The following is a 26,703-nucleotide window of genomic DNA, read 5'->3' as shown; positions in this document are numbered from 1 at the left end:
ACGACGTGCTGGAGATGGGTGTGCGCTGTGTTCCATACCTCCTCGGCGCACTGGAACCAATTCGTCCACCGCAGGAGCCTCTATCTGACTCCAGTGCCAGGGTGCCAGGGCCGGCTGATGGCCTAGAACACACTGAAAGGGTGTGAGGTTAGTGGAGGAGTGACAGAGGGAGTTTTGTGCATGATCTGCACAAGGCAGAAACGCAGCCCACTTCCCCGGCCGGTCCTGACAGTAACTACGAAGGTACCTACCCAGTTCCTGACCTTTCCACCTGCCCATTTGATTGGGGATGGTACCCAGAGGTGAGACTGACCGTGACACCCAGTCGTTCGATGAAGGCCTTCCAGACATGGGAGGTGAACTGAGGACCACATGGTCAGACACAATGTCCCCCGGAATCCCGTACTGCCGGAAGACATGAGAGAAGAGAGCCTCCACGGTCTGCATGTCCGTAGGGAGAATAGGCAGAGGAATCAAACAACAGGCTTTGGAAGACCAGTCCACAACGACCAGGATGGTGGTGTGCCCTCCGAGGGGAGACGGTCTGTGACAAAGTCCACAGAGAGATGGGACCAGGTTCGTTGGGGAACCGGCAGCAGGTGGAGTTTGCCATAGGGGAGGCGTCTCGGTGTCTTGCTCTCTGCGCAGGTGGAGCATGAAGAGATGTAAACCCCTGAGCCAAGATGGGCCACCAGTACTTGGCAGAGAGACACTCGATAGTACGGGCTATACCCAGATGCCCCGACACAGGTGCTGTGTGTGCCCAGGCGAGGAGACAGTCCCGCACATCAGAGGGCATGTAGGTACTCCCCTCGGGACAGTGGGCAGGTGAGGGCTCCTGTCGCAGGGCTTAACGGATGTCCACGTCCACACAGCAGGAGCCACAACGCGGGACAGGGAAACAATGGGTGTCACTTTCTCCCTCGGATCCTCTGTATCATGCACTCGGGACAATGTATTGGCCTTGATGTTCTTAGATCCCGGCCGCTAGGAGAGGGTAAAGTCAAACCCACTGGCTCCAGGTCATCTATAAGTCTTTGCTAGGTAAAGCCCCGCATTATCTCAGCTCACTGGTCACCATAGCAGCACCCACCTGTAGCACACGCTCCAGCAGGTATATTTCACTAGTCACCCCCAAAGCCTATTCCTCGTTTGACCGCCTTTCCTTCCAGTTCTCTGCTGCCAATGACTGGAACGAATGGCAAAACCAACGAAAAAATCACTGAATCTGGAGACTCATATCTCCCTCACTAACTTTAAGCACCAGCTGTCAGAGCAGCTCACAGATCACTGCACCTGTACATAGCCCATCCAACAACCTCATCCCCATACTGTTATTTATTTATTTTGCTCCTTTGCACCCCAGTATCTCTACTTGCACATTCATCTTCTGCACATCTGTCACTCCTGTGTTTAATTGCTATACTGTAATTATTTTGCCACTATTGCCTATTTATTGCCTTACCTCCCTTATCCGACCTCATTTGCACACACTGTATATTGGCGTTTCTATTGTATTATTGACTGCATGTTTGTTTATTCCGTGTGTAACTCTGTGTTGTTGTTTGTGTCGCACTGATTTGCTTTATCTTGGCCAGGTCATAGTTGTAAATGAGAACTTGTTCTCAACTAGCCTACCTGGTTAAATAAAGGTGAAATAAAAAAATAAAAAAATAAAAGTCAAACCTGGCGAAGAATAGGGCCCATCTGGCCTGACACGGGTTCAGCCTCTTCACTGCTCGAATATACTCTAGGTTCCGGTGGTCCATCCAAACCAGGAATGTGTTTGAGCACCCTCCAGCCAGTGCCACCATGTTTTCAGTGACTTCTTGATGGCCAGCAACTCACGATCCCCCACGTCGTAATTTCGCTCTGCAGGAGACAGCTTCCGTGAGTAGAAGGAGCATAGATGGAATTTAGACAGCGATCCAGTGCATTGGGAGGGAAGAGTTCCTACTCCAACTTCTGAGGCGTCCGCTTCCACGATGAAGGGCACAGACGGATCAGGATGAACCAGAACAGGTGCATTCGTAAAACGTTTCTTGAGCGCACGGAAGGCTTTGTTGGCCTCAGTCCAGCGCAGCTGTTGTGGACCTCCCTTCAGGAGGGTGGAGAGAGGGGCACATGGCAGAAGTCTTCGAAAAAGCCACCTGCAGGTCCCAGTATTCCTCCGGGATAGGGACGTGGGTGGCCTGGTCTGGACTTTCCACAGAGGTGGCACAGATAGACACCTCCCCTGACACTCCTGCGACCAACTCAACAACCTCCTCTCTGTTCACGATATCCTGGGGTTATGCAACTGTAACCAGGGGAAACCTAAAACTACGGGGTGTGCAGGAGAGTCTAAGATGAGGAAAGTGATGGGTTCATGGTGGTTGTGACAACTGTGAGGGAAATGGGAATCATGGTCTGGCACACCAGTCCTGTTCCTAGAGGACAGTTGTCTAGGGCAAGGACTGGGATAGGAGGTTGTAAAGGGACTAGAGGAATGTGTAATGATAAGGCCTCTGATTGGTCTAGGAAATTGCTTGCAGAACATGAGTCCACCAGGGCAGGACTCAGTGGGGGGCCAGGATAGTCCGGGAAGGTGACAGGAAGGAGAACGGGCTGGGTGGACAGAGAGAAGGAACCCCCGGGATGGGCGACAACGGGCACGCAGGAGATTATCCAGGCGGATGGTAATGGCGATGAGCTAGTCCAGCATAAGGTCCTCATCAGACAGCTTGTGCCCATTCCAGATTCCGGCCTGTCGACATCACCATTGCCACCTTGTCCCTCTCGGAGGCCGTCCCAGCATGACAGGCAAGGTGGAGGTCACACTGCAGGTGAAAACCCCTACAGTGAGCTGGGGTGCCGTGAAACCGCTCCGGGAGGTGCAGGTGGAGGTTTCTAATCAGACCGGGTATATGGTGGTGGGGTGGCTGGAACGACCGCAGGGAGCTGGCAAGGTGATGGTTTAGCCTGCAGCTGGCGTACAGTCTGGAGCACCTCGTCCATGGCAGTCTTGAGGTGCTCCAGGCACGAGTCATGGTAGTGGAACTTCGTGCCTGTAGCGGAGAGGTCAGGATGTCCTGCTGCTTCCTGTTCTCTTGAGTTGGTCATTCTGTCACAAGTGTAGAGAGGAGCAGGCAGGAGGCAGTCGCAGGTTTAGAACTACTGAATTTATTAAAGCACCATATATAAAAGAGGGATGAAACCCAAAGTGCAAAATGGCCTGAAACAGGGCCTGAACATTTCTTGACTTCTGAATGTAATTTATTTCAGAACTTTCTCCCTTCTGCACAAAAGAGGGATTCCCCAAATATTCTTCCCCTTACCATTCTATACAGATGTCTCACTGCAATGTTGTTAATAATAAAAGTAATAATAATAATTTATTACATTTGCAAAGTGCTTTTTATTATACAGAATAATCTCGAAGTGCATAATATAAAAAATGGAAACCAAATGGAAAATGTAAAAAATTGACACCACTAGACAGAGCAACTGACACAACTAACACAGCTGACACTACAAGCATTAGTCAAATAAGCTACAATTCTTTTTAGAATTATTATCTGCATTTCTTATTCTCAAAGGTACAGTACAATCAAGCAGTTGGTGCCTACTTGAAGAATGGTTAGTATTTTGCAAGGGTATACAGTACTGTTGTTCTGGTGGACTTTGAGGGTTGTGTTGGGGTGTGGTGGGGATTTCTCAGGCTATTTGCATCCTGGAGACAAAGAAGTGAAAGTAGTGGTCTGTTCCCATGGCTACAGTATTGTATAATAGACACTTACACAACATGATTTGTTGAACAATGAATGGACTCTGCAGTGTCCTACTGTAATCTCCTGTGTGTAGGCTGCAGTTGGTCAGTCTCGTTGCATTCTCTGGAACCACGAGGAACATATTTGCATATACGTGATGAAAGACTTTTTTAAAGAAACATATTAGTTCAGCAAAAAACTTTAGATTTAGACATGTATGACCAGTATTTACCAACCTCCTACCAATGAAATGTAAATGGATCTCTATTTCCAATGCAGCAGTGACAGCAACACGAGAGACCTATGCATACATACAGTGTGCAATGTACATGATAGGCAGACATGTAGAGGTGTGGCCTGGAGTTGGCATGTGGTCCAGCCAGAAATTCCCCACTGTACTGTGTACTGCCAGACTCATATCTGGAGCTAGTCCAGGTTCCCATTGAAATGGAAACAAGAAAAGAAAAACATGACAAAAAAAAGGGAAGGTCTGGCTGTCAAGTTCAGTAAATATTGAACAAGTCTTGCCCTGTTACTAAAAGTCATCCTTGTTGTGTACAGTCAGGCATGCAACGTGAGCTGGTGCTTGTAACTTTCAAGTCTGTTTTTGTCATGAAGTGATATTGTTCCAGCATGTGAATCCCCCCCCACCCCCTTTATATTTCACCTAAGATTTAAATATTTGATAGCTGTGAGACATTGAAATGCATCATAAAAATGTCAATATTACATATGATATGCACTTGACATGCACAAACATTTAAAATGGAAGCAGAAAGCATTTCACCAAATATTTAAACCAGTAGCTTGGGTAACCAAATGTTTCTCCCTCTCCTAGGAGCTGGAGAGCTTCAAGAACTTTGTCAAGTGGATTCCGGCCTTTGACATGGTCATAGATGGTTTCAAAGTTGCCAACATGGGCATCAAAGGGAACCAGTCGCAGATGGTGAGTGCTCTGCCAGATCTCTCATATCTGGCGGTGTGAATCCAGAATATATAATTGTCATGAGTTAAGGCACGGCCTTATCTATTTTCTTAAGGCAGCGACCTGCCAAACTCAATGGAGCAACAATCTGAGCAAGATGGTACGAAATGTTCCGAGCCTAGGTTGGCACTGTTGATCTGACCATAAAATCTGACACATAAGGTTGAGATGTGTTATTGATGTGGCTTCTGCAGTGCAATTAGACTGCACCTGATGGAATCTCCACGTCCCAGCCCTGCCCTCTCCTGCCGTGCAGTGCCTTGCCCAGCCCTCTCCTTCCATGCCTTCTCCTGCCCTTCTCTCTCCTTCCCTGCCCTCTCTACAGTAGCTATTAGAACATAATGAACACCCACAGCTGGTGTTACCATTTCCAGTTGGCAAGGCAACAGCTCATGTTAAGTGTGTTTAGGTTCATGCTCACTCACTGTTACTCTTCCTCTGTCTTCCAAACTAAGCAAACCACAGTCCATGTCACTCAAAAAGCGATCTCCCAATGCAATGGGTGGATTTCCTTAATCTGGATTTCCTACTACTTGAGTGGTCGAGCATCAGTCATCATCATCTATCTAACCATTAGACTACCTGCCTCCCCCTCGGATAGACCCCCTCGGATAGAGCCAAATACAAATATCCTGAAAGGGAACGTCTTGAATTGCATTGAAGTGACTTAGTTGTAATGCCAGTCTTCCCCCACTTGAGACACAGTGGAGATGGCATTGTCACATCTGCAATGTGATGTGGGAGGCTGTTGTTTAGATTGGATCCTGTGGGAAAAATGGGTATACATTTGTTCATAGCCTAACCATACTCTGTGGGTTTCTATCTGTAAGCAGAACCCTCAGTCACCACAGTCTGACCACACAGTGTGAATAATGACATTCCTTTTCCTCCCTCCAACTCCCCACAACTGTGTGGCATTATTGTTTCTCTGACAGGTGAAGTGAGCAGGAGGGGCTGTGGCCTCAGGTTACTGACTGCATAGAGTAGATATTAATCCCCTGCTTTCAAATAAATAAATAAATAATACACTTTTTTTAATATATTTAAAAATATAAGAGTTGTGTGTTTCTATAATCGCAGCACAGAGAGTATTGTTTCAGCACACCTACAGACCCTGATGCCTTATTGAGGGGGTTTCCTCTCCGGATAACACATGACTAACATCAGTATTTCAAGTGTGTGTGTGGGGTAAACTTCCATCCCAGTTATGAGCTAAAGGCCACATCTCCCCAACCCACACGTCTGCAGCATCAACCACATCGGACAACTAGACATGTGGGAGTTTTTTGTGTGTGTAAAACCATGAATCTACTATTAACAGATATTTGCAATAAGCAATGACTTTTAATATAGAAATCATTGCGTAATTAAATAATTATTCTGTGTTGATTTTTTTCGAATGAGAAACTAAAACGGATACAACAATGAGGTGGGAAATATAAATTACTTCAGGTTACGGCTAAAGGTTCATGGCTCTTGTCTCACGCTTTACTTGGTAAACCTTACACCTGCTGCTCCAAGCTCACTTCCCCCATGATGAGTTAGCAGAACACAGCCACACCCACCGGCTATTCCCAGGTCAACACTTCCTCATCTAGAGTGGACAGAAAGAGAACAGGGTGTGATTAGGGCTGTTGCGGTGACCAAATTACTGCAACACCTGCAGTCCTGAGTCATGAACCCGGTAAAAATGACAAGTGACCGTTGAATCATGGTAATCTCCTTTTATGCACTCTGGACATGCATTAGTAGTACTCAACTCGCTAACGATCACCAGGTCCTAATGGCCTGGTACTAAGGGCTCTATTGTCCCTCTAACCACTCTGACATCAATGCAAACGCAATCGATAATCACATCAAACACTTCCAGTTCCAGTCAAAAGTTTGGACACACCTACTCATTCAAGGGTTTTTCTTTATTTGTACTATTTTCTACATTGTAGAATAATAGTGAAGACACCAAAACTATGAAATAACACATATGGAATCATGTAGTAACCAAAAAAGTATATTTTATATATATTTTATATTTTTCAAAGTAACCACCTTTTGCCTTGATGACAGCTTTGCACACTCTTGGCATTCTCTCAACCAGCTTCACCTGGAATGCTTTTCCAATAGTTCTGAAGGAGTTCCCACATATTCTGAGCACTTGTTGGCTGCTTGTCCTTCACTCTGCGGTCCAACTCATACCAAACCATGTCAATTGGGTTGAGGTCAGGTGATTGTGGAGGCCAGGTCACCTGATGCAGCACTCCATCACTCTCCTTCTTGGTCAAATAGCCCTTACACAGCCTAGAGGTGTGTTGGGTCATTGTCCTGTTGAAAAACAAATGATAGTCCCACTAAGCTCAAACCAGATGGGATGGCGTATCTCTATCACACCATCACACCTCCTCCTCCAAGCTTCATGGTGGGAATCAAACATGCGGAGATCATCTGTTCACCTCCTCTGCATCTCACAAAGACACGGCGATTGGAACCAAAAATCTCAAATTTGGACTAATCAGACCAAAGGACAGCTTTCCACCAAACTAATGTCCATTGCTCGTGTTTCATGGCCCAAGAAAGTCTCTTCTTCTTATTGGTGTCCTTTAGTAGTGGTTTCTTTGCAGCAATTCAACCATGAAGGCCTAATTCACACAGTCTCCTCTGAACAGTTGATGTTGAGATGTGTCTGTTAATTAAACTCTGTGAAGCATTTATTTGGGCTGCAATTTCCGCGGCTGGTAACTAGTGAGCAGACGTAACTCTGCAGCAGACGTAACTCTGGGTCTTCCTTTCCTGTGGTGGTCCTCACGAGAGCCAGTTTCATCATCATAGTGCTTGATAGTGCATAGTGCATAGTGCTTGGTTTTTGAAATTCTGGAAATGTTCCGTATTGACTGACCTTTATGTCTTTCAAGTAATGATTGACTAATTTCTCTTTGTCTATTTGAGCTGTTCTTGCCATAATATGAGATTGGTCTTTCACCAAATAGGGCTATCTTCTATATACCAGCCCTACCTTGTCACAACACAACTGATTGGCTCAAATGCATTAAGAAGGAAAGAAATTCCACAAATGAACTTTTAACGAGGCACACCTGTTAATTGAAATGCATTCCAGGTGACTAACTTGTGAAGCTGGTTGAGAGAATGCCAAGAGAGTGTAATGAAATGGCCAGCACTTTCAGAGGTGATGATTAATTCCAAACACCCATATGCATATTAGACCTTATACATAGGCCTAAAGTAATGATGGACTGAGTAAATTCAGGAATTTTTCATACCCTTTGACTTTTTCCACATTTTGTTACGTTACAGCCTTATTCTAAAATGTATTACATAATTTTTCCCCCTCATCAATCTACACACAAAGAGAATTTAGCAAATGTATTAAAAATAAAAACTGAAATACCTTATTTACATAAGTATTCAGACCATTTGCTATGAGACTTGAAATTGAGCAAAGGTGCATCCTGTTTCCATTGATCATCCTTGAGATGTGTCGAGACAGGATTGTGTCGAGGCACAGATCTGGGAAAGGGTATCAAAACATTTTTGTAGCATTGAACATCATTATTCTTTTATTTATTATTTTTAGTTTACACCCTTTTTCTCCCCAATTTTGTGATATCCAATTGCGATCCAATTACGATCTTGTCTCATCGCTGCAACTCCCCAACGGGCTCTGGTGTAGCGAAGGTCGAGTCCTCCAAAACATGACCCGCCAAACCGCACTTCTTAACACCTGCCCACTTAACCCAGTAGTCAGCCGCACCAATGTGTCGGGAGACACCGTCCAACTGACGACCAAAGCCAGCCTGCAGGTGCCCATCCAAACCCTTCCCTAACCCAGGTGAAGCTGGGCCAATTGTGCACCGCCCTATCGGACCCCCTGTCACAGCCGGTTGTGACACAGCCTGGGATCGAACCTGGGGTTTTAGTGAGGTGAAGGTTCAACAGAATAGGTGGAATGAATACACCCCTAATCACACGCTAACAGTTCACTTTCATAGCAGCCACATAAAAACAGCATGATCACTTTGCTTGTTGTAGACCTATATATAATTACTTCTCGCAACTATCTATTCAGTCTCCTCCTCACCTTTTCCCTTCACTTGCACAAGACATCAGCTGTCTGTGACCAGATGAAAAAACCTTTCCAAGCCAAAACTTCATATCATGACCGCTAACCGCTACACACAGCCTACATCGTTGTCACATCATAGTCAACTAGAACTACTAATAAACCCGCTAAAATCATGCAGTACAGTGTACATGCAGCAATCAGATTAGCGGTTACACTGGCCGGCCCCGGTAGCAATACATTAATAAAACCAAATGCTTACCTTGACATGGAAGAGTTCCAGTGACCAAAGCTTATGATTTCAGTACTAGATTAATTCTCTGATCCTTTGATTTGGTGGACGAAATGTCAGTTTATGCTGCAAGAGCTCTGATAGGTTGGAGGATGTCCTCCGGAAGTTGTCATAATTTCTGTGTAAGTCTATGGAAGGGGGTGAGAACCATAAGCCTCCTAGGTTTTGTATTGAAGTCAATGTGACCAGAGGAGAACGGAAACTAGCTGTCCTCCGGCAACACCATGGATCTCCCCTACAGAATAATGGCTGAGGCAACTGTAGACAATTGCAAAAAGGTTTTTTTAAATCAATTATTTGGTGACTTCTATATATTTAGTATAGTTTTATTTATACTGAACAAAAATATAAACACAAGATGCAACAATTTAAACGATTTTACTGAGTTACAGTTCATATAAATGTCCTTGGAAGAAATGACAGCAGTTTTACGGGTGCCTAACCAACTGTGCTATTATGTGGGGTTTTCGGGTTATTTGTAACTTATTTTGTACATAATGTTTCTGCCACCGTATCTTATAGCAAAAAAGGGCTTCGGCATATCAGGACAGCAATCACTCACCTCGGATTAGACAAAGATTTTTCTTCAACAAGCAGGACGAACAGGATATACTGCTAACATCCGACAAGGCCAACATCCCCGTTATTGGCAAGAGAAAGAGATGCAGGTACAGAGGACACAGTGCGGGGTGCCTCGTAAGGATCCGCAGAAGGCGAGTGGGAAAGCTGCCATTTACCGTCAGAATTACTCGTCAATGTACAATCATTGGACAATAAATTAGACGAACTACGATCACGAATATCCTACCAATAGGTTATCAAAAACTGTAACATCTTATGTTTCACGGAATCGTGACTGAATAATGACATGGATATTCCGTTTATTTACCACCACAGATGGATGCTGGCACTAAGACCACACTTAGACTGCACTTATAAGGAAATAAGCAAACAGGAAATTGAGCACCCAGAGGCAGCGCTCCTAGTGGCCGGTGACTTTAATGCAGGGAAACTTAAATCAATTTTACCTAATCTCTATCAACATGGTAAATGCACAACCCAAGGGAAAAAAATTCTAGATCACCTGTATTCCACACACAGACACGTGTACAAAGCTCTCCCTCGCCCTCCATTTGGTAAATCTGACCACAATTAGGCCTACCGGGTGGTGCAGTGGTTAAGGGCGCTGTACTGCAGCGCCAGCTGTGCCACCAGAGACTCTGGGTTCGCGACCAGGCTCTGTCGTAACCGGCCGCGTCCGTGGGGCGACGCACAATTGGCCTAGCGTCGTCTGGGTTAGGGAGGGCTTGGCCGGTATGGATGTCCTTGTCTCATCGTGCACCAGTGACTCCTGTGGTGGGCCGGGCGCAGTGCGCACTAACCAAGGTTGCCAGGTGCACAGTGTTTCCTTCCTACCTCCTCCGGTGCGCGCTGTGTTAAGAAGCAGTGCGGCTTGGTTGGGTTGTGTATCGGAGGACGCATGACTTTAAACCTTCGTCTCTCCCGAGCCCGTACGGGAGTTGTAGCGATGAGACAAGATAATAGCTACTACAAAACAATTGGATACCATGAAATTGGGGAGAAAACGGGGTAAAATATAAAAAAATCTGACCACAATTCTATCCTCCTGATTCCTGCTTACAAGCAAATATTAAAGCAGGAAGCACCAGTGACTTGGTCTATAAAAAAGTGGTCAGATGAAGCAGATGCTAAACTACAGGACTGTTTTGCTATCACAAACTGGAACATGTTTTGGGATTCCTCTGATTGAATTGAGGAGTACACCACTTCAGCCACTGGCTTTATCAATAAGTGCATCGAGGACATCGTCCCCACAGTGACTGTACGTACATACGCCAAACAGAAGCCATGGATTACAGGCAACATTCACATTGAGCTAAAGGGTAGAGCTGCCGCTTTCAAGGTGCGGGACTCTAACTTGGAAGCTTATAAGAAATCCTGCTATGCCCTCCGACGAACCATCAAACAGGCAAAGCACCAATACAGTGCGAAGATTGAATCTTACTAGACCGGCTCTGACACTTGTCTTATGTGGCAGGGCTTGCAAACTATTACAGACTATAAAGGGAAGCACAGCCACGAGAGCTGCCCAGTGACACAAGCCTACCAGATGAGCTAAATCACTTCTATGCTCGCTTAGAAGCAAGCAACACTGAGGCATGCATGAGAGCATCAGCTGTTCTGAATGATTGTGTGATCCCGCTTTCCGTAGCCGATGTGAGGAAGACCTTTAAACAGGTCAACATTCACAAGGCCGCAGGGATAGACTGATTAACAGGATGTGTGCTCCGGTCATGTGCGGACCAACTGGCAGGTGTCTTTACTGATATTTTCAGCATGTCCCTGATTGAGTCTGAAATACCAACATGTTTAAAGCAGACCACCATAGTCCCTGTGCCCAAGAACACTAAGGCAACCTGCCTGAATGACTACAGACACATAGCACTCACTTCTGTAGCCATGAAGTGCTTCCGAAGGCTGGTAATGGCTCACATAAACAACATTATCCCAGAAACCATAGACCCACTCCAATTTGCATACCGCCCAAACAGATCCACAGATGATGCTGTACTCCCTGTTCACCCACGACTGTGTGGCCAGGCACGACTCCAACACCATCATTAAGTTTGCAGAAGACACAACAGTGGCAGGCCTGATCACCGACAATGAAGAGACAGCCTATAGGGAGGAGGTCAGAGACCTGGCCGGGTGGTGCCAGAATAACAACCTATCCCTCAATGTAACCAAGACTAAGGAGATGATTGAGGACTACATGAAAAGGAGGACCGAGTACGCCCCCATTCTCATCGATGGGGCTGTAGTGGAGCAGGTTGAGAGGTTCCAGTTCCTTGGTGTCCACATCACCAACAAACTAGATTGGTCACCAAGACAATAAACCATTAAACACACCAAGACAGTCGTGAATAGGGCACGACAAAGCCTTTTCCCCCTCAGGACACTAAAAAGATTTGGCATGGGTCCTCAAATCCTCAAAAGGTTCTACAGCTGCAACATTGAGAGCATCTTGACTGGTTGCATCACTGCCTGATACGGCAACTACTCGGCCTCTGACCGCAAGGTACTACAGAGGATAGTGCGTACGTTCCAATACTACACTGAGGCTAAGCTGCCTGCCAACCAGGACCTCTACACCAGGTGGTGTTAAAGGAAGGCCCTAAAAATTGTCAAAGATCCCAGCCACCCCAGTCAAAGACTGTTCTCTCTACTACCGCACGGCAAGCGGTACCGGAGCACCAAGTCTAGGACCAAAAGGCTTCTCAACAGCTTTTACCCCCAAGCCATAAGACGCCTGAACTGGTCATCAAATGGCTACCAGGTCTATTTGCATTGTGCCCCCCCCAACCCCTCTTTTACGCTGCTACTACACTCTGTTTAGCATATATGCATATCACTTTAACACTACATTCATGTACATACTACCTCAATTAGCCCGACTAACCAGTGCCCCCGCACATTGGCTACCCAGACTATATGCATTGTGTCCCACCACCCACCACCCCCCAAACCCTCTTTTACGCTACTGCTACTCTCTGTTTATCATATATGCATAGTCACTTTAACCATACTTACATGTACATACTACATCAATTAGCCAGACTAACCGGTGCCTGTATATATTTACATTTACATTTAAGTCATTTAGCAGACGCTCTTATCCAGAGCGACTTACAAATTGGTGCATTCACCTTATGACATCCAGTGGAACAGCCACTTTACAATGGTGCATCTAAATCTTTTAAGAGGGGGGGGGGTGTGAAGGATTACTTTATCCTATCCTAGGTATTCCTTAAAGAGGTGGGGTTTCAGGTGTGTCCGGAAGGTGGTGATTGACTCCGCTGTCCTGGCGTCGTGAGGGAGTTTGTTCCACCATTGGGGGCCAGAGCAGCGAACAGTTTTGACTGGGCTGAGCGGGAACTGTACTTCCTCAGTGGTAGGGAGGGGAGCAGGCCAGAGGTGGATGAACGCAGTGCCCTTGTTTGGGTGTAGGGCCTGATCAGAGCCTGGAGGTACTGAGGTGCCGTTCCCCTCACAGCTCCGTAGGCAAGCACCATGGTCTTGTAGCGGATGCGAGCTTCAACTGGAAGCCAGTGGAGAGAGCGGAGGAGCGGGGTGACGTGAGAGAACTTGGGAAGGTTGAACACCAGACGGGCTGCAGCGTTCTGGATGAGTTGTAGGGGTTTAATGGCACAGGCAGGGAGCCCAGCCAACAGCGAGTTGCAGTAATCCAGACGGGAGATGACAAGTGCCTGGATTAGGACCTGCGCCGCTTCCTGTGTGAGGCAGGGTCGTACTCTGCGGATGTTGTAGAGCATGAACCTACAGGAACGGGCCACCGCCGTGATGTTAGTTGAGAACGACAGGGTGTTGTCCAGGATCACGCCAAGGTTCTTAGCGCTCTGGGAGGAGGACACAATGGAGTTGTCAACCTTGATGGCGAGATCATGGAACGGGCAGTCCTTCCCCGGGAGGAAGAGCAGCTCCGTTTTGCCGAGGTTCAGCTTGAGGTGGTGATCCGTCATCCACACTGATATGTCTGCCAGACATGCAGAGATGCGATTCGCCACCTGGTCATCAGAAGGGGGAAAGGAGAAGATTAATTGTGTGTCGTCTGCATAGCAATGATAGGAGAGACCATGTGAGGTTATGACAGAGCCAAGTGACTTGGTGTATAGGGAGAATAGGAGAGGGCCTAGAACAGAGCCCTGGGGGACACCAGTGGTGAGAGCGCGTGGTGAGGAGACAGATTCTCGCCACGCCACCTGGTAGGAGCGACCTGTCAGGTAGGACGCAATCCAAGCGTGGGCCGCGCCGGAGATGCCCAACTCGGAGAGGGTGGAGAGGAGGATCTGATGGTTCACAGTATCGAAGGCAGCCGATAGGTCTAGAAGGATGAGAGCAGAGGAGAGAGAGTTAGCTTTAGCAGTGCGGAGCGCCTCCGTGATACAGAGAAGAGCAGTCTCAGTTGAATGACTAGTCTTGAAACCTGACTGATTTGGATCAAGAAGGTCATTCTGAGAGAGATAGCGGGAGAGCTGGCCAAGGACGGCACGTTCAAGAGTTTTGGAGAGAAAAGAAAGAAGGGATACTGGTCTGTAGTTGTTGACATCGGAGGGATCGAGTGTAGGTTTTTTCAGAAGGGGTGCAACTCTCGCTCTCTTGAAGACGGAAGGGACGTAGCCAGCGGTCAGGGATGAATTGATGAGCGAGGTGAGGTAGGGGAGAAGGTCACCGGAAATGGTCTGGAGAAGAGAGGAGGGGATAGGGTCAAGCGGGCAGGTTGTTGGGCGGCCGGCCGTCACAAGACGCGAGATTTCATCTGGAGAGAGAGGGGAGAAAGAGGTCAGAGCACAGGGTAGGGCAGTGTGAGCAGAACCAGCGGTGTCGTTTGACTTAGCAAACGAGGATCGGATGTCGTCGACCTTCTTTTCAAAATGGTTGATGAAGTCATCTGCAGAGAGGGAGGAGGGGGGGGGGGATTCAGGAGGGAGGAGAAGGTGGCAAAGAGCTTCCTAGGGTTAGAGGCAGATGCTTGGAATTTAGAGTGGTAGAAAGTGGCTTTAGCAGCAGAGACAGAGGAGGAAAATGTAGAGAGGAGGGAGTGAAAGGATGCCAGGTCCGCAGGGAGGCGAGTTTTCCTCCATTTCCGCTCGGCTGCCCGGCTGCCCGGCTGCCCGGAGCCCTATATGCAGTAGCCTCGCTACTGTATATAGCCTCGCTACTGTTATAGCCTCGCTGCTGTTATAGCCTTTTTACTGTTGTTTTTTATTTCTTTACTAATCTATTGTTCACCTAATACCTATTTTTTACTTTAAAATTCCACTGTTGGTTAGGGCCTGTAAGTGAGCATTTCACTGTAAGGTGAAACACCTTACCTGTTGTATTCGGTGCACATGACAAATAAACTTTGATTTGATTTGATATAAGGAAATCAGTCAATTTAAATAAATTCATGAGGCCCTAATTTCACATGACTGGGCAGGGGCGCAAACATGGGTGTTGCCTGGGAAGGCATATGCCTACCTACTCACTGGGGAGCCAGACCCTGAATTTGTTTTTCCCCTCAAAAATGCTTCATTAAGGACAGAAATACTCCTTAGTTTCATCAGTTGTTTGGGTGGCTGGTCTCAGACAATCGCAAATGTGAAGAAGCCGTATGTGAAGGTCCTGGGCTGGCATGGTTACACGTGGTCTGCGGTTGTGAGGCATGTTGGACCTACTGCCAAATTATCGAAAACAACATTGGAGGTGGCTTATATTAGAGGAATTAACATTAAATTATCTGGCAACAGTTCTGGTGGACAGTCAGCATGCTAACAGCTTATTGATATGTCACTAACAGGAATGTAAAGAAATTTGTGCTCAAAATGAGAGAAATTAGCTTTTTGTGTGTATGCATAATTTCAGGGATTTCTTATTTCAGCTCAAAATAGGACCAACACTTTACATGTTGAGTTTATATTTTAGTTCAGTATAACAATTATAACTTTAAATTCTTGAATATTTTTATTTTTTAGGAAATTCACTGAAGAGGATGGTCCTCCCTTTCCTCTTATGAGGATCCTCCACTGATTGTTAAATGTACAAGCCTTCAGCCTATGCCATGACGTATGGCCAGACAACATACAGTAGGCCAAAACATATTCTGTTCTTCTGAAATACATTTTATTCATGTCATGTTTCTTTAGACCTGCCTAAAATAAATAATGGATTTATTGTCATGGTGTATATTCAATTGATTTATTCAACTTAAATGTAGATGTTCCAAAGGCGTGCATCACCAGCTTGTCGTAATGAATACTCAGGGAGAAAAAGGTGTAGATTCACACACAGAGCACGGCAGATGTTCATTAAGCCTTCACGGCAGGCAGGAACGTGGTCGCAGGCAATGGTCATACACAGGTTGGCAGTCAAAAACAAACAATACCTCAAAACCGTTCAAACATATAGAACTGAACTAATTAGGGAGCTGATGAGACCAGGTGAGAAACGAACACAGGTGAAATCAATGAACAAAAATGAAAGACAGAACTACGTTCCAGAACACAAAGAACACAAGGTTGACTAAGAAAAGAAAAGCAGAACCTTACACTTGTATGCCGATTGTATGTGTGGAGGCCTAGAGATGCTAAACATGTTTATGTTAATTCACTTTTGCATGACAATAACCAGCGGACAAAATTTCATGACTGCCACAGCCCTAGGTGTGATCTTTTTAAAAAGTGCTAAATAATGACATGGTGTTTGCACAGGTCCTCTTTATTTAACCCTTATTTCACCAGGTATGTTGACTGAACATATTCTCATTTGCAGCAATTCTCATTTGCAGCAAGGAATCTAGAAAAAGTTGCAGAGGAGATGAGATGAATGAGACAAAAAAAATGTAATTATCTCAGTCAAACAGGTGCAAATTGATAGCAAAGTAATATAAAGATTGCAATCAGCTTTTTAATTTCCCTTTTTTTTTGTCAAAAGTGGAAAATATGCAATATCCTGTAGAAAAGAACTCCCATCATCATCACCTCTGAGTAGGGTTGTCCAGGAACTCCAATCGGGTTTTCTGGAAAACCAGGGAAATTTGGGAAAGTTACTGGATTTTTGCAACCCTACCTGAGTAAACCAATAGTTAATACCAAAAAAAGCCAAACCAATGGTTAAGCATTGAGATAATTAATTTATCTATAGCTGATGTAGGCCGTCATCGTAAATAAGAATTTGTTCTTAACTGACCTGCATAGTTAAATAAAGGTAAAAAATATATATATATATATATGTCAATTGTCTCAGACTCAACCAGGGAAATTCCCTACAGAGAAAGTGAATGAAGGTAACACATGACTGACTGAGTATTCATCCCAATGGGAAAATGCATTGTTCTTTCATTCATAAAAATCTTACATTGACAGAATGTTCACCCTAAATGCAATGCATTATATTGGCTAACCTTTGTTGATCTTCTGAGTAGTCCTTTTAAATACATTGTGTTCTGTTTGGTGCCTAATTAAAATGACTGTGGTGTGACATAAGTGATGATGGCTAAATGTCTTTGTGTTTACATGCAGCTCCAGGTGGTGGTGTCAGAGCTGGAGCGACAGGGCCTGGTCATTCTGGTCCTGTGGAGGAAGCACATACAATGGCCCTCACGCAGCTGGGACAGATATGCCATGAGCCTGGTCCAGCAGAATGCCCACTGCTTCTTCACTGACATGTGAGTTCAGCTGTATACTCTGTCTTACAAACTCAGTCCTATGTCTTTACAAACCAAAGCTTTCTGGAGGATCATATTAGGCAACACAGTGTTAAAAAGGTGTTCTTAATGTTTTGTCCACTCTGTGTATTTGTGTGCAATACATTGTGTATTCTTTGGGTTTGTTTGGATCTTGACACCTCTGGTTGTTTGACAGTTCTGAGGATGACCCTTTGTATGTATGCCACACTGCACTCTGGGGACCACTGTAACTTTGAGCTGGGACCTGATGCGGGACCACAAGGCCTGCCTGCCCGATGGTGCACCTCAACGCCTCTTCTTCAAGTGGCAGAGAGGGCACTATCTGGTGCTGAGCAGTTACACTCTGGGAAAGAGTGTATGATTCCAGGTGAAAGTAAAAGGGAGATGGAGCTTGCTTATTTATTTATTACAAACAATGCATAAATGCATGTTGTCTATATGGGGACCTAAAATGAACGTTATGCACCGCCCTATCGCACAGGGATACAGCCAGGATTTGAACCAGGGTGTCTGTAGTTATGTCTCTAGCACTGAGATGCAGTGCCTTAGACTGCTGTGCCACTCGGAGCCCCAAAGAAATAAATGCATGGCATGTGTGTGTTTGAGGTTATTATAATTCTTGTGGTGTTCTGTTACTTTTTTTTCAGAGGATATCAAGTTATGACACCATTGTCCAGACAAATGGAGGCTCCTGTCACATCCACTATGATGAGAATGGGGCAGAGAGATATACTTATTTAGTTCCCCAGAAGTGTCTTTGTCTCACCAGGGCAGAATAAGGCACCTGCTTCTGTTTGATCTTCACAAACTGTAAAATACAGTGTTCCTTAATGAAACGATAAAACGTGAAAAAATAATAAAAGACTCAATCACTTTGAGTCCTAGATTTTATATATATATATATATATATATATATGAATTCATCAAACCAGTGTGAGTAAACTACGCCCCTTCTTCGCCTGACCCGAACATGAATCTACTGTTCCCGAGAACTACTTCCGGGGGTCATTGCCGTGCATCGTTTTTCCCTGAGCTGTTCTATTTTCAGTTTCAACTTTTATACATATTTGCTTGTTTACCAACACAATGTCCCGAGGGTCGAGTGCAGGATTTGACCGACATATTACCATATTCTCTCCAGAGGGCAGACTCTACCAAGTCGGTTAGTATGGGATCGTTATGAAGACAAGAAAAAATACTAACTTGCGTAGTCATCACCGGTAGCAAACTAACGTAAGATAGTAATTTAGCTAGCTAGTAATGTTAAGGAACATGTTACTTAAGTTAGGCATATTATCTCTAGCTAGCTGTTTGATTCTGTCAGTGAACGGATAATGTATGTTAACATTTTCAGATCCTAACGCGTAAGACATTGATTATGCTTGCTAACTAGTAGCACTTAGCTGGCTAACTAGCTATCTTAGCTAACGTCTAATTCAAATCTGTCAACAGTTCCTGCAGCGCTTGAAATTTGCTAACTTAAGAACTACTCGTGTAACGTTATTTGACAGAAGTTGCCTCTTTGAATCTGTTATCTCTTCCATAAACAACAGTCTGGAGTGATGCATAATGTTTTCCTGTTGTGTATTTCCCCAGAATATGCATTCAAGGCTATCAATCAAGGTGGCCTTACCTCATTAGCTATCCGAGGACAAGACTGTGCAGTTGTCGTCACACAGAAGAAAGTTCCAGTAAGAACACCCTTCATGACTTATTCATTGCTCTGTTATCAATATGCCTATGCGATGTTACAGGCAGTAATGAGATGTGCTCTTCAATCTCTCCCACAGGACAAGCTTCTTGATGCCTCCACAGTCACACACCTATTCAAAATCACAGAAAACATTGGCTGTGTCATGTCTGGAATGATGGGTGGGAAATATTTTAAGGTTGAAATATCCAATACAGACTGAAGATGAACTTCATGGAGTGTATTAATTCATTTCTGTAATAATGACAAATAATAACCGATTAATTTGTGTTCAGCTGACAGCAAGTCTCAAGTCCAGAGAGCTCGCTATGAAGCAGCCAACTGGAAGTACAAGTATGGCTATGAGATTCCAGTGGACATGCTGTGTAAGAGGATGGCTGACATCTCTCAGGTGTACACACAGAATGCTGAGATGAGACCTCTGGGTTGCTGTAAGTGTTACAATTCTGTTTAAAAATAGTAATAATCTTGGACTATAAGTGGTTTCAAATTATTGGAGGTGAACCAAACCCGCTGGTTTAAAATTAACCGTACGACTTGTTTCTCACTAATAAAAACGTCAGGAAAGCAGAGTCCCTGCCCATCTTATGAAAACGTCTGAAACCCTACCTTTTCAAAAAGTATCTTAAATAAGACATCTGTCTTAATCCCCCTCCCCCTAAAAAACTGCACTTTTCCTACTTGCACTGGCATTGCTGATAACTTATTTATTGAATAAAAATGTACTTACTATGACTGCGATATGTGGTTCTCATCTAGCTATCTTAAGATGAATGCACTAACTGTAAGTCACTCTGGATAAGAGCATCTGCTACATGACTAAAATGTTTAAAAATATATTTTGGGGGGTACATGCAGAGTAAAAAAGTTGCATTCTTAGCTAAGATGCTTTTAGTTTTGGTCTCAATTAATAAAAAATAAAAATAAAATATCCATTGTTGCAGGCATGATAGTGATTGGTGTGGACGAGGAGTGTGGTCCCCAGGTGTATAAGTGTGACCCTGCAGGATACTACTGTGGCTTCAAGGCCACTGCTGCTGGGGTCAAACAGACAGAGGCCACCACCTTCCTGGAGAAAAAGGTCAAAAAGAAACTGGACTGGACCTTTGCGCAAACAATCGAGGTAAAATACTTTACCCCTTGGCATGTAGAATAATAAAACTTAAATCGGCAAAATAGTCCCGATTTGAAATAGTTTGAGTTTAATCCTCTTTTGTTTACAGACTGCGATAACTTGTTTGTCTACGGTACTGTCCATTGACTTCAAGCCCTCCGAGCTAGAGATCGGTGTCATTACAACGGAAGACCCTAAATTCAGGTGAGTCTCCATGGAAATTGTTTAATAGTGATGGAACTTTTTGAAGCTTGGTGCAGAAAAGAACATAGGAAGTCATGAGTGTAAATAGAAATTCAAACTTTTGGACAGATAGGTTATGTACAAAGACCCAGGCAGAATCAGTATTTGTCTCTCTCCATTTACAGGATCCTGACAGAGACCGAGATCGATGTCCACCTTGTGTCCCTGTCAGAGCGAGATTGAGTGTTTCCGAGTGTTTCCATGTGTTCCAGTCTAAAGGGGAGACTAGAAATATGACAGAACACTACCACTGATCTTCAGAACGAAAGCCCTGACTTCTTTTTTGCTGTACATTTACGCTGTTCAATTAAAGAGAATGTTTTCGAGAAACTCAAATCCTGGTAGGTTTTCTTTCCCCATACAGATATGTTGCATAGATCCAAAGCCTTATGCTGACTGTTATTTGACACCATGATTGTGTGTGTGCTATAGAAATCCCTGAATGTCTTATTTTACTTATTAACAAAGGCAAGTGGATTCAGATCTTTTGAAATAAGTTGTCCACACAGCTCAGCACATTAGTGATGCAATACAATAATATTTGAAAGTTGAGCAATGAGATTGAAGATCCTCTTATTCCCTGTTCTAGACTGCTGGATGTACAGCATTCTTGAAGTGGTTGTAAGCATGTGTGCATTATAAACTTAATATTCACATCCACAAATGTCTTATCAAAGACAACTCTGATTTTTTAGCAATCACCTAAAATGGAATTACCTCATCTTCAATGATGACATTTACGTAAGTGTTCACATTTATGCATCCTGTTTCCATTCATCACCCTTGATGTTTCTACAACTTGATTGGAGTCCACCTGTGGTCAATTCAATTGATTGGGCATGATTTGGAAAGAGGCACACCTGTCTATATAAGGTCCCACAGTTGACAGTGCATGTCAGAGCAAAAACCAAGACACGAGGTCGAAGGAATTGTCCGTAGAACTCCGAGGCTTGGTCAGGGAGGTGACCAAGAACCCGATGGTCACTCTGGTGGAGCTCCAGAGTTCCTCTGGAGATGGGAGAACCTTCCAGAAGGGGAACTATCTGCCGCACTCCACCAATCAGGCCTTTATGGTAGAGTGGTCAGACGGAAGCCACTCTTCAGTAAAAGGCACATGACAGCCTCCTTGGAGTGTGCCAAAAGACACCTAAAGGACCCTCAGACCATGAGAAACAATATTATCTGGTCTGATGAAATAAAGATTAAACTCATTGGCCTGAATACCAAGTGTCATGTCTGGAGGAAACCTGGCACCATCCCTACGGTGAAGCATGGTGGTGGCAGAATAATGCTGTGGGGATGTTTTTCAGGGCTGGGAGACTAGTCAGGATGGAGGGAAAGATGAACAGAGCAAAGTACAGAGAAATCCTTGATGAAAACCTGCTCCAGAGCGTTCAGGACCTCAGACTTCACCTTCCAACTGGACAATGACCTTAAACACATAGCCAAGACAATGCAGGAGTGACTTCGGGACAAAGTCTCTGAATGTCATTGAGTGGCCCAGACTTGAACCCGATCGACTATCTCTGGAGAGACCTGAAAATAGCTGTGCAGTGACACTCCCTATCCAACCTGACAAAGCTTGAAGAGGTTCTGCAGAGAAGAATGGGAGAAACTCCCCAAATACAGGTGTGCCAAGCTTGTAGCGTCATACCCAAGGAGACTCAAGGCTGTAATTGCTGCCAAAGGTGCTTTAACAAAGTACTGAGTAAAGGGTCTGAATACTGAAGTAAATGTGATATTTCAGGGGTTTTGTATATTTGAAAAAATTCTAAAAGCGTGTTTTTGCTTTGTCATGGGGTTGATGTGTAGGTTGATGAATAAAAAAAAATATTTAATCAATTTTAGAATAAGTCTAATCAAACAAAATGTGGAAAAAGTCAAGGGGTCTGAATAATTTCCAAATGCACTGTATATTCCCCTTCATGAAGACGGTCTGGATTTTCCATCCGAAGGCTTTGTCATTTCTCCTCGTCAGGCCGAGTCATATGAGCTTCTCTTATTCCCCCTCGGGACTCTTTTCTGAATGGCCTGCCTGTCCCTCTTGTGTTTCCTGATCACTTCGGGCTTTGAGGGAGCATGCTATGACTAAATCATTTGCCTTCACCTGCAGAGGTTTCTTTGAGAATGCACCACTGAAAAGTAGACCGATAAGGCAAAATGACTCATCTTTGTAGTATGAAAATCAGTAGCTCAGTGGTAGATTCCCATGAGCTTTTAAGCTTGTACTTATACGCATGACAATAACCACACTAACAATAGTCTCGGAGTTCTACCAGACTGTTTGTACACACACACACACACACACACACAGGTAATCAAAGTTACTGTATATCCCTCATCACATGACCTTAATCACGTTAAACATCTGAGACTTCCTTGTCTGGGAAGCTCTGACTACCCGGGGAAATTGTTCACTGCTGCCAGTCTTGGCCCCACCCTTACAGGAAATGCCAGTGTGCTCAGCTATAATAACAATACTAATTACCTATACAAGTCTATGGAAAGATGGTACAGCTCATCATATGGCTTTAACTCATTCAAAAGCCTGATAAGACCAGCATCTTGGGACTTGAGTCCCTTATTCTGTTCGGGCATTTGTGATGTGCCATTTTATCTGCATAATAGTGTGTTAGTCTTTAACACTAATTTATTTAACAATAATTGCATGATTCAGTCTCGTAAAGAGGTATGACCCCAACAGATGGAAAAACACCAGAAATCAAGGCAATGTTAAATATGTATTGTTTTAATTTACTGGAGTGTGTGGCTTGCTTTACCTTTCCACAAACAATGGAAATCATTTACAATAGTCAAACTTTACACATTTAAAAATATAAATCTTTGTATTCACATCCATTTACAATATAATACATGTAGGTGTTATTACATCGTTGGTTGGATGTATGCTGTGATAATGAGTCTTTCAGAGCCATAAAGACTTATTTATTGGCATCCATTTTGTTTATCTGGCATCTTCTCAGTGGTTCACACTGTCCATCATCACTTTCTCAGTCTGTTGTACCCCTGCTGTACCAGTCTTCTGCCGTCCTCTACCTCTGAGGTTGGCACCACTTCGGCATGCGACTGTACCAAAGCTAAAGCCTGTGCACAGATGAGCTTCTGTCTCTGCCTGTACTACTGTTCTTTGGAGGTTCTGTGGTCTATTTTCTAATGGCACCCATTCCATTGAACATCATCATACCAACATGTCACCTGCGAAAGGAAAGGAGAAGGGGGATTAGAGCCAAGTTCACTCATGACTATCTAAAACGTCTAATCTGCTGGGTTCACTCATGACACAGCTAGATATGCTGAACCATTTTCACAGTTTAGTATCACTACACAACTATATGACAAAACCCTATACCCTACATAAGCAGTCACACACAGTAGCGATGTGTCACACACTCACAGTCCAAATAAACTCACATCAGATTTAAGTCACACTCACCACTTCTTCATCAGACTGTCCCTCCTCCTCCTCCTCCTCACTGTCCTCAGACTCACTGTCTGGCAGTTCTCTCAGCTCCTGAGCTGTCAGCTCATAAAGTTCCCTTTCGATGGAGGCGTTCTGGCGTCCGTAGGTCAAGTGGTACGGCGTGTGACCGCCATAGGTCAGGCTGTTGACATTCGCCCCTTTACTGACCAGGAGCAGCACCAAGTCCAGGTTCTGTAGGTCAACAGCCAGGTGGAGAGGGCTGCGGCCATTGCACTGCTCCTGGAACACCAAGGGACAGACAAGTACCAAATAAGTTAACGGAAAATACTGAAAATGGAAAATACTGAAAATACTGGATGCTTTTTATTAAATGTGCGTGACATTATAGTCAAGTGAGTGGACTTTTGTGAGGGTAGGGTTGAAGAAAGACTAAGCTGTTGCATGCATACCTGTGCATCGATGTCAGCTCCGAGATCAACAAGGCTCTCCACTAGTGAGAGGAAGCCATGGATAGAGACCAGATGCAAACAGTTCTGACCTGAAACAGAGAGCAGAGGAAGACCAATGGTCAGAGAAAAGGATAACACTTTACATTAAGCTGCCCTTATACCTGTGTAGTAACTGTAATTACTGCAGTTGTTAAACATTATTTAGTAATTGCTTAGTTTCAGTATGGCCACAGATTCCCTACCAGCTGAAACAAGTAACAGAAAATAGACTAGACCCTTCTTACCACTGTAGTTTGGCGTGGCCATAATGGCTGGGAGCTGGGTAGAGCAGCCCTGGGTCTGGGTGAGGACACTGAAGCAGGTGAGAGAGCCCTTCCTGCAGGCGATGTGAAGGGCTGTGTTCCCACTGTCGTCAACTAGCGTGGGGTCACAGCCAGCCTTCAGGAGACGCTCCACTATCTCAGCCTGCTCTGTGATCACAGCCAGGTGGAGAGGAGTCTATGGGGGAGGAGGGATTTGGTTAGGAACTGGAAGTATGGGTCTCACACAAAAAAAACGTTACTGTAAGTGCGCATATACTTCACTCTCTCGTACATACACATACACCTGGTATTCTACCTATGCATCCATTTGTGCAGGTTTTAGCTGTATTTACCTGTCTCTTGTGGTTATATTGATTGAGGAAAGGCTCATTGCATGACAGCTCTATCATCTTCCTTGCACAGTCCTTGGCTTCATGGATAATGGCAAGGTGGAGAAGCCTGCATAGATTTAAAAAAGAAAAGGGATGTATTATTTAACTGCTCAGATTACTAAACAAAATACATGAACATGAATATGACATGTTGGGGTTTAAAATGTTTAATGAGCAGCACTTTAACGGCAGCACTTCATAGACTTCACACTTTTTCCCCCTTAAGCTATTTCTACTAGTGGTGGCTTGACGCACTGGCGTACGTTGCAGCGCGTGGTTTCTGGCACGAGGCCTGGGACTTTCCCGGCTGGGGCAGAGTGTGAGCGCCGCCCATTTGACCCCCGGCCATAGTACATTCCGTTCTGATAGCCTTTTGTTTACGTACAGTCCACAATGACCATAATAATCACTCTGACTGTAACTCCCCCCCAATACCTTCCTTGTGCATTGTTTAGACTAGAGGCTGCTTTGCATGCAAATGCTAATAATAACTGTTGCACGCTGGAAGACACCCACATTTGCGCAAAAATTACTCAACTACAAAAAATAAGCGTACATTTGTTTTCTATATTGTCACATTCACCGGATAGGTGCAGTGAAATGTATTGTTTTACAGGGTATGCCATATTAGTAAGGCGCCCCTGAAGCTAATTATAGTTAAGTGCCTTGCTCAAGGGCACATCGATTGATTTTCCACTTTGTCGGCTCGGGTATTTCAACCAGGACCCTTAGTCCAATTGCCCAACGAGCTGTCCGTTAGGTTACCTATGTAGCCTAAACATAACAATAACAATGCATTATTTATAGTAGACTTGGTGTAACTATCTTCTGACATGGAAAAAATTGAATGTCCACAGATGGTATTATAGTTTCTCAACGTACGTGTCTCCATCCTCTGAAATGTGTTCCTTCCACGGTTCATTGCCGCATTCGTCTCTCTGCGGTGGGAGACAATCCACACGAAGACGCTCGAGCTCACAGGCGACAACTTTATATTCCTCATCTTTGAGAGAGTCAAGGCCACTGTCCAGCCGCTCTTCATTGAAAGATTTAACTTTCCCATCCTTAGAATGTCGACCATCAGTGTTACAATCCATGTGGTTGAGGATTCTCGCTCTATGAAGGTCCATTGACACTGGCTTCTGTGTTGGTTGTAATTCAGAACTTTACATACACCAGCATTAAATTATTGTTGCCCGAGGGGGAGGAGTCAACACAGGGTGGGGGATTTCCAGGCGGATTGCACTGTCACATATTTCAATTCTGCATGATCATTATTATCATTATTATCATCCAACATGAAACGAACCCCCTTAAAAAAAACTGATTAGGTTTATGTTAGAACATTGCAGAGGGCATTTGAAGTTTTGAGAAATGTGCATACATAAATGCAAATAATAGCCTAAATAAAATCAAGACAATTCACTCATTTAGTTGATTAAAAGTAAGCTAAATATAATTTTGCCTGATTATAGTGCATGTAGTTGGCTACTTGCAGAATAGATCATATACTGGCTGAGTAGGCATGTCAAATATTTCATCCCTCTGTACAACGATAGGCCTAATGAGACAGAACTGCATTACAATTAGGAAACTCCTGTCTGCTTACAGTACATCCAGAATGTATTCAGACCACTTGACTTTTTCCACATTTTATTATGTTACGTCCTTATTCTAAAATGG

At 44.4% G+C, this 26,703-nt stretch overlaps 3 protein-coding genes across 3 annotated transcripts in view; 2 read left to right on the top strand and 1 right to left on the bottom strand.

The window, feature by feature from the left end:
• The window catches only part of LOC124046952 (protein only RNase P catalytic subunit), a 36,037-nt gene extending 17,891 nt beyond the window's left edge, over nucleotides 1-18,146 (top strand). The window contains 6 exon segments of the mRNA XM_046367702.1: nucleotides 4,588-4,695; nucleotides 17,201-17,346; nucleotides 17,543-17,560; nucleotides 17,562-17,600; nucleotides 17,602-17,722; nucleotides 18,015-18,146. Coding sequence (XP_046223658.1) covers nucleotides 4,588-4,695; nucleotides 17,201-17,346; nucleotides 17,543-17,560; nucleotides 17,562-17,600; nucleotides 17,602-17,722; nucleotides 18,015-18,146 — 564 coding nt within the window.
• A 202-nt stretch (nucleotides 18,147-18,348) lies between these two features.
• LOC124045315 (proteasome subunit alpha type-6-like) lies at nucleotides 18,349-20,771 on the top strand. Its single transcript, XM_046364617.1, has 7 exons — nucleotides 18,349-18,529; nucleotides 18,964-19,058; nucleotides 19,158-19,239; nucleotides 19,354-19,509; nucleotides 20,023-20,201; nucleotides 20,302-20,396; nucleotides 20,561-20,771. The coding sequence occupies exons 1-7, from the start codon at nucleotides 18,454-18,456 to the stop codon at nucleotides 20,616-20,618; spliced, it is 741 nt and encodes a 246-aa protein (XP_046220573.1). The 5' UTR covers nucleotides 18,349-18,453; the 3' UTR covers nucleotides 20,619-20,771.
• Nucleotides 20,772-23,163: 2,392 nt separating this feature from the next.
• On the bottom strand, nucleotides 23,164-26,190 carry nfkbiab (nuclear factor of kappa light polypeptide gene enhancer in B-cells inhibitor, alpha b). Its single transcript, XM_046364616.1, has 6 exons — nucleotides 25,903-26,190; nucleotides 24,982-25,087; nucleotides 24,611-24,824; nucleotides 24,327-24,415; nucleotides 23,890-24,156; nucleotides 23,164-23,651 (listed from the first exon to the last, which is right to left on the bottom strand). Exons 1-6 carry the CDS (start codon nucleotides 26,148-26,150, stop codon nucleotides 23,607-23,609), a joined length of 969 nt encoding a protein of 322 aa, XP_046220572.1. The 5' UTR covers nucleotides 26,151-26,190; the 3' UTR covers nucleotides 23,164-23,606.
• Between the last annotated feature and the right edge of the window lie 513 nt (nucleotides 26,191-26,703).

The sequence above is a fragment of the Oncorhynchus gorbuscha genome, linkage group LG10, assembly GCF_021184085.1.
Source record: "Oncorhynchus gorbuscha isolate QuinsamMale2020 ecotype Even-year linkage group LG10, OgorEven_v1.0, whole genome shotgun sequence".
Taxonomy (NCBI): Eukaryota; Metazoa; Chordata; class Actinopteri; order Salmoniformes; family Salmonidae; genus Oncorhynchus; species Oncorhynchus gorbuscha.
This window is presented reverse-complemented; position numbering and strand designations above follow the sequence as displayed.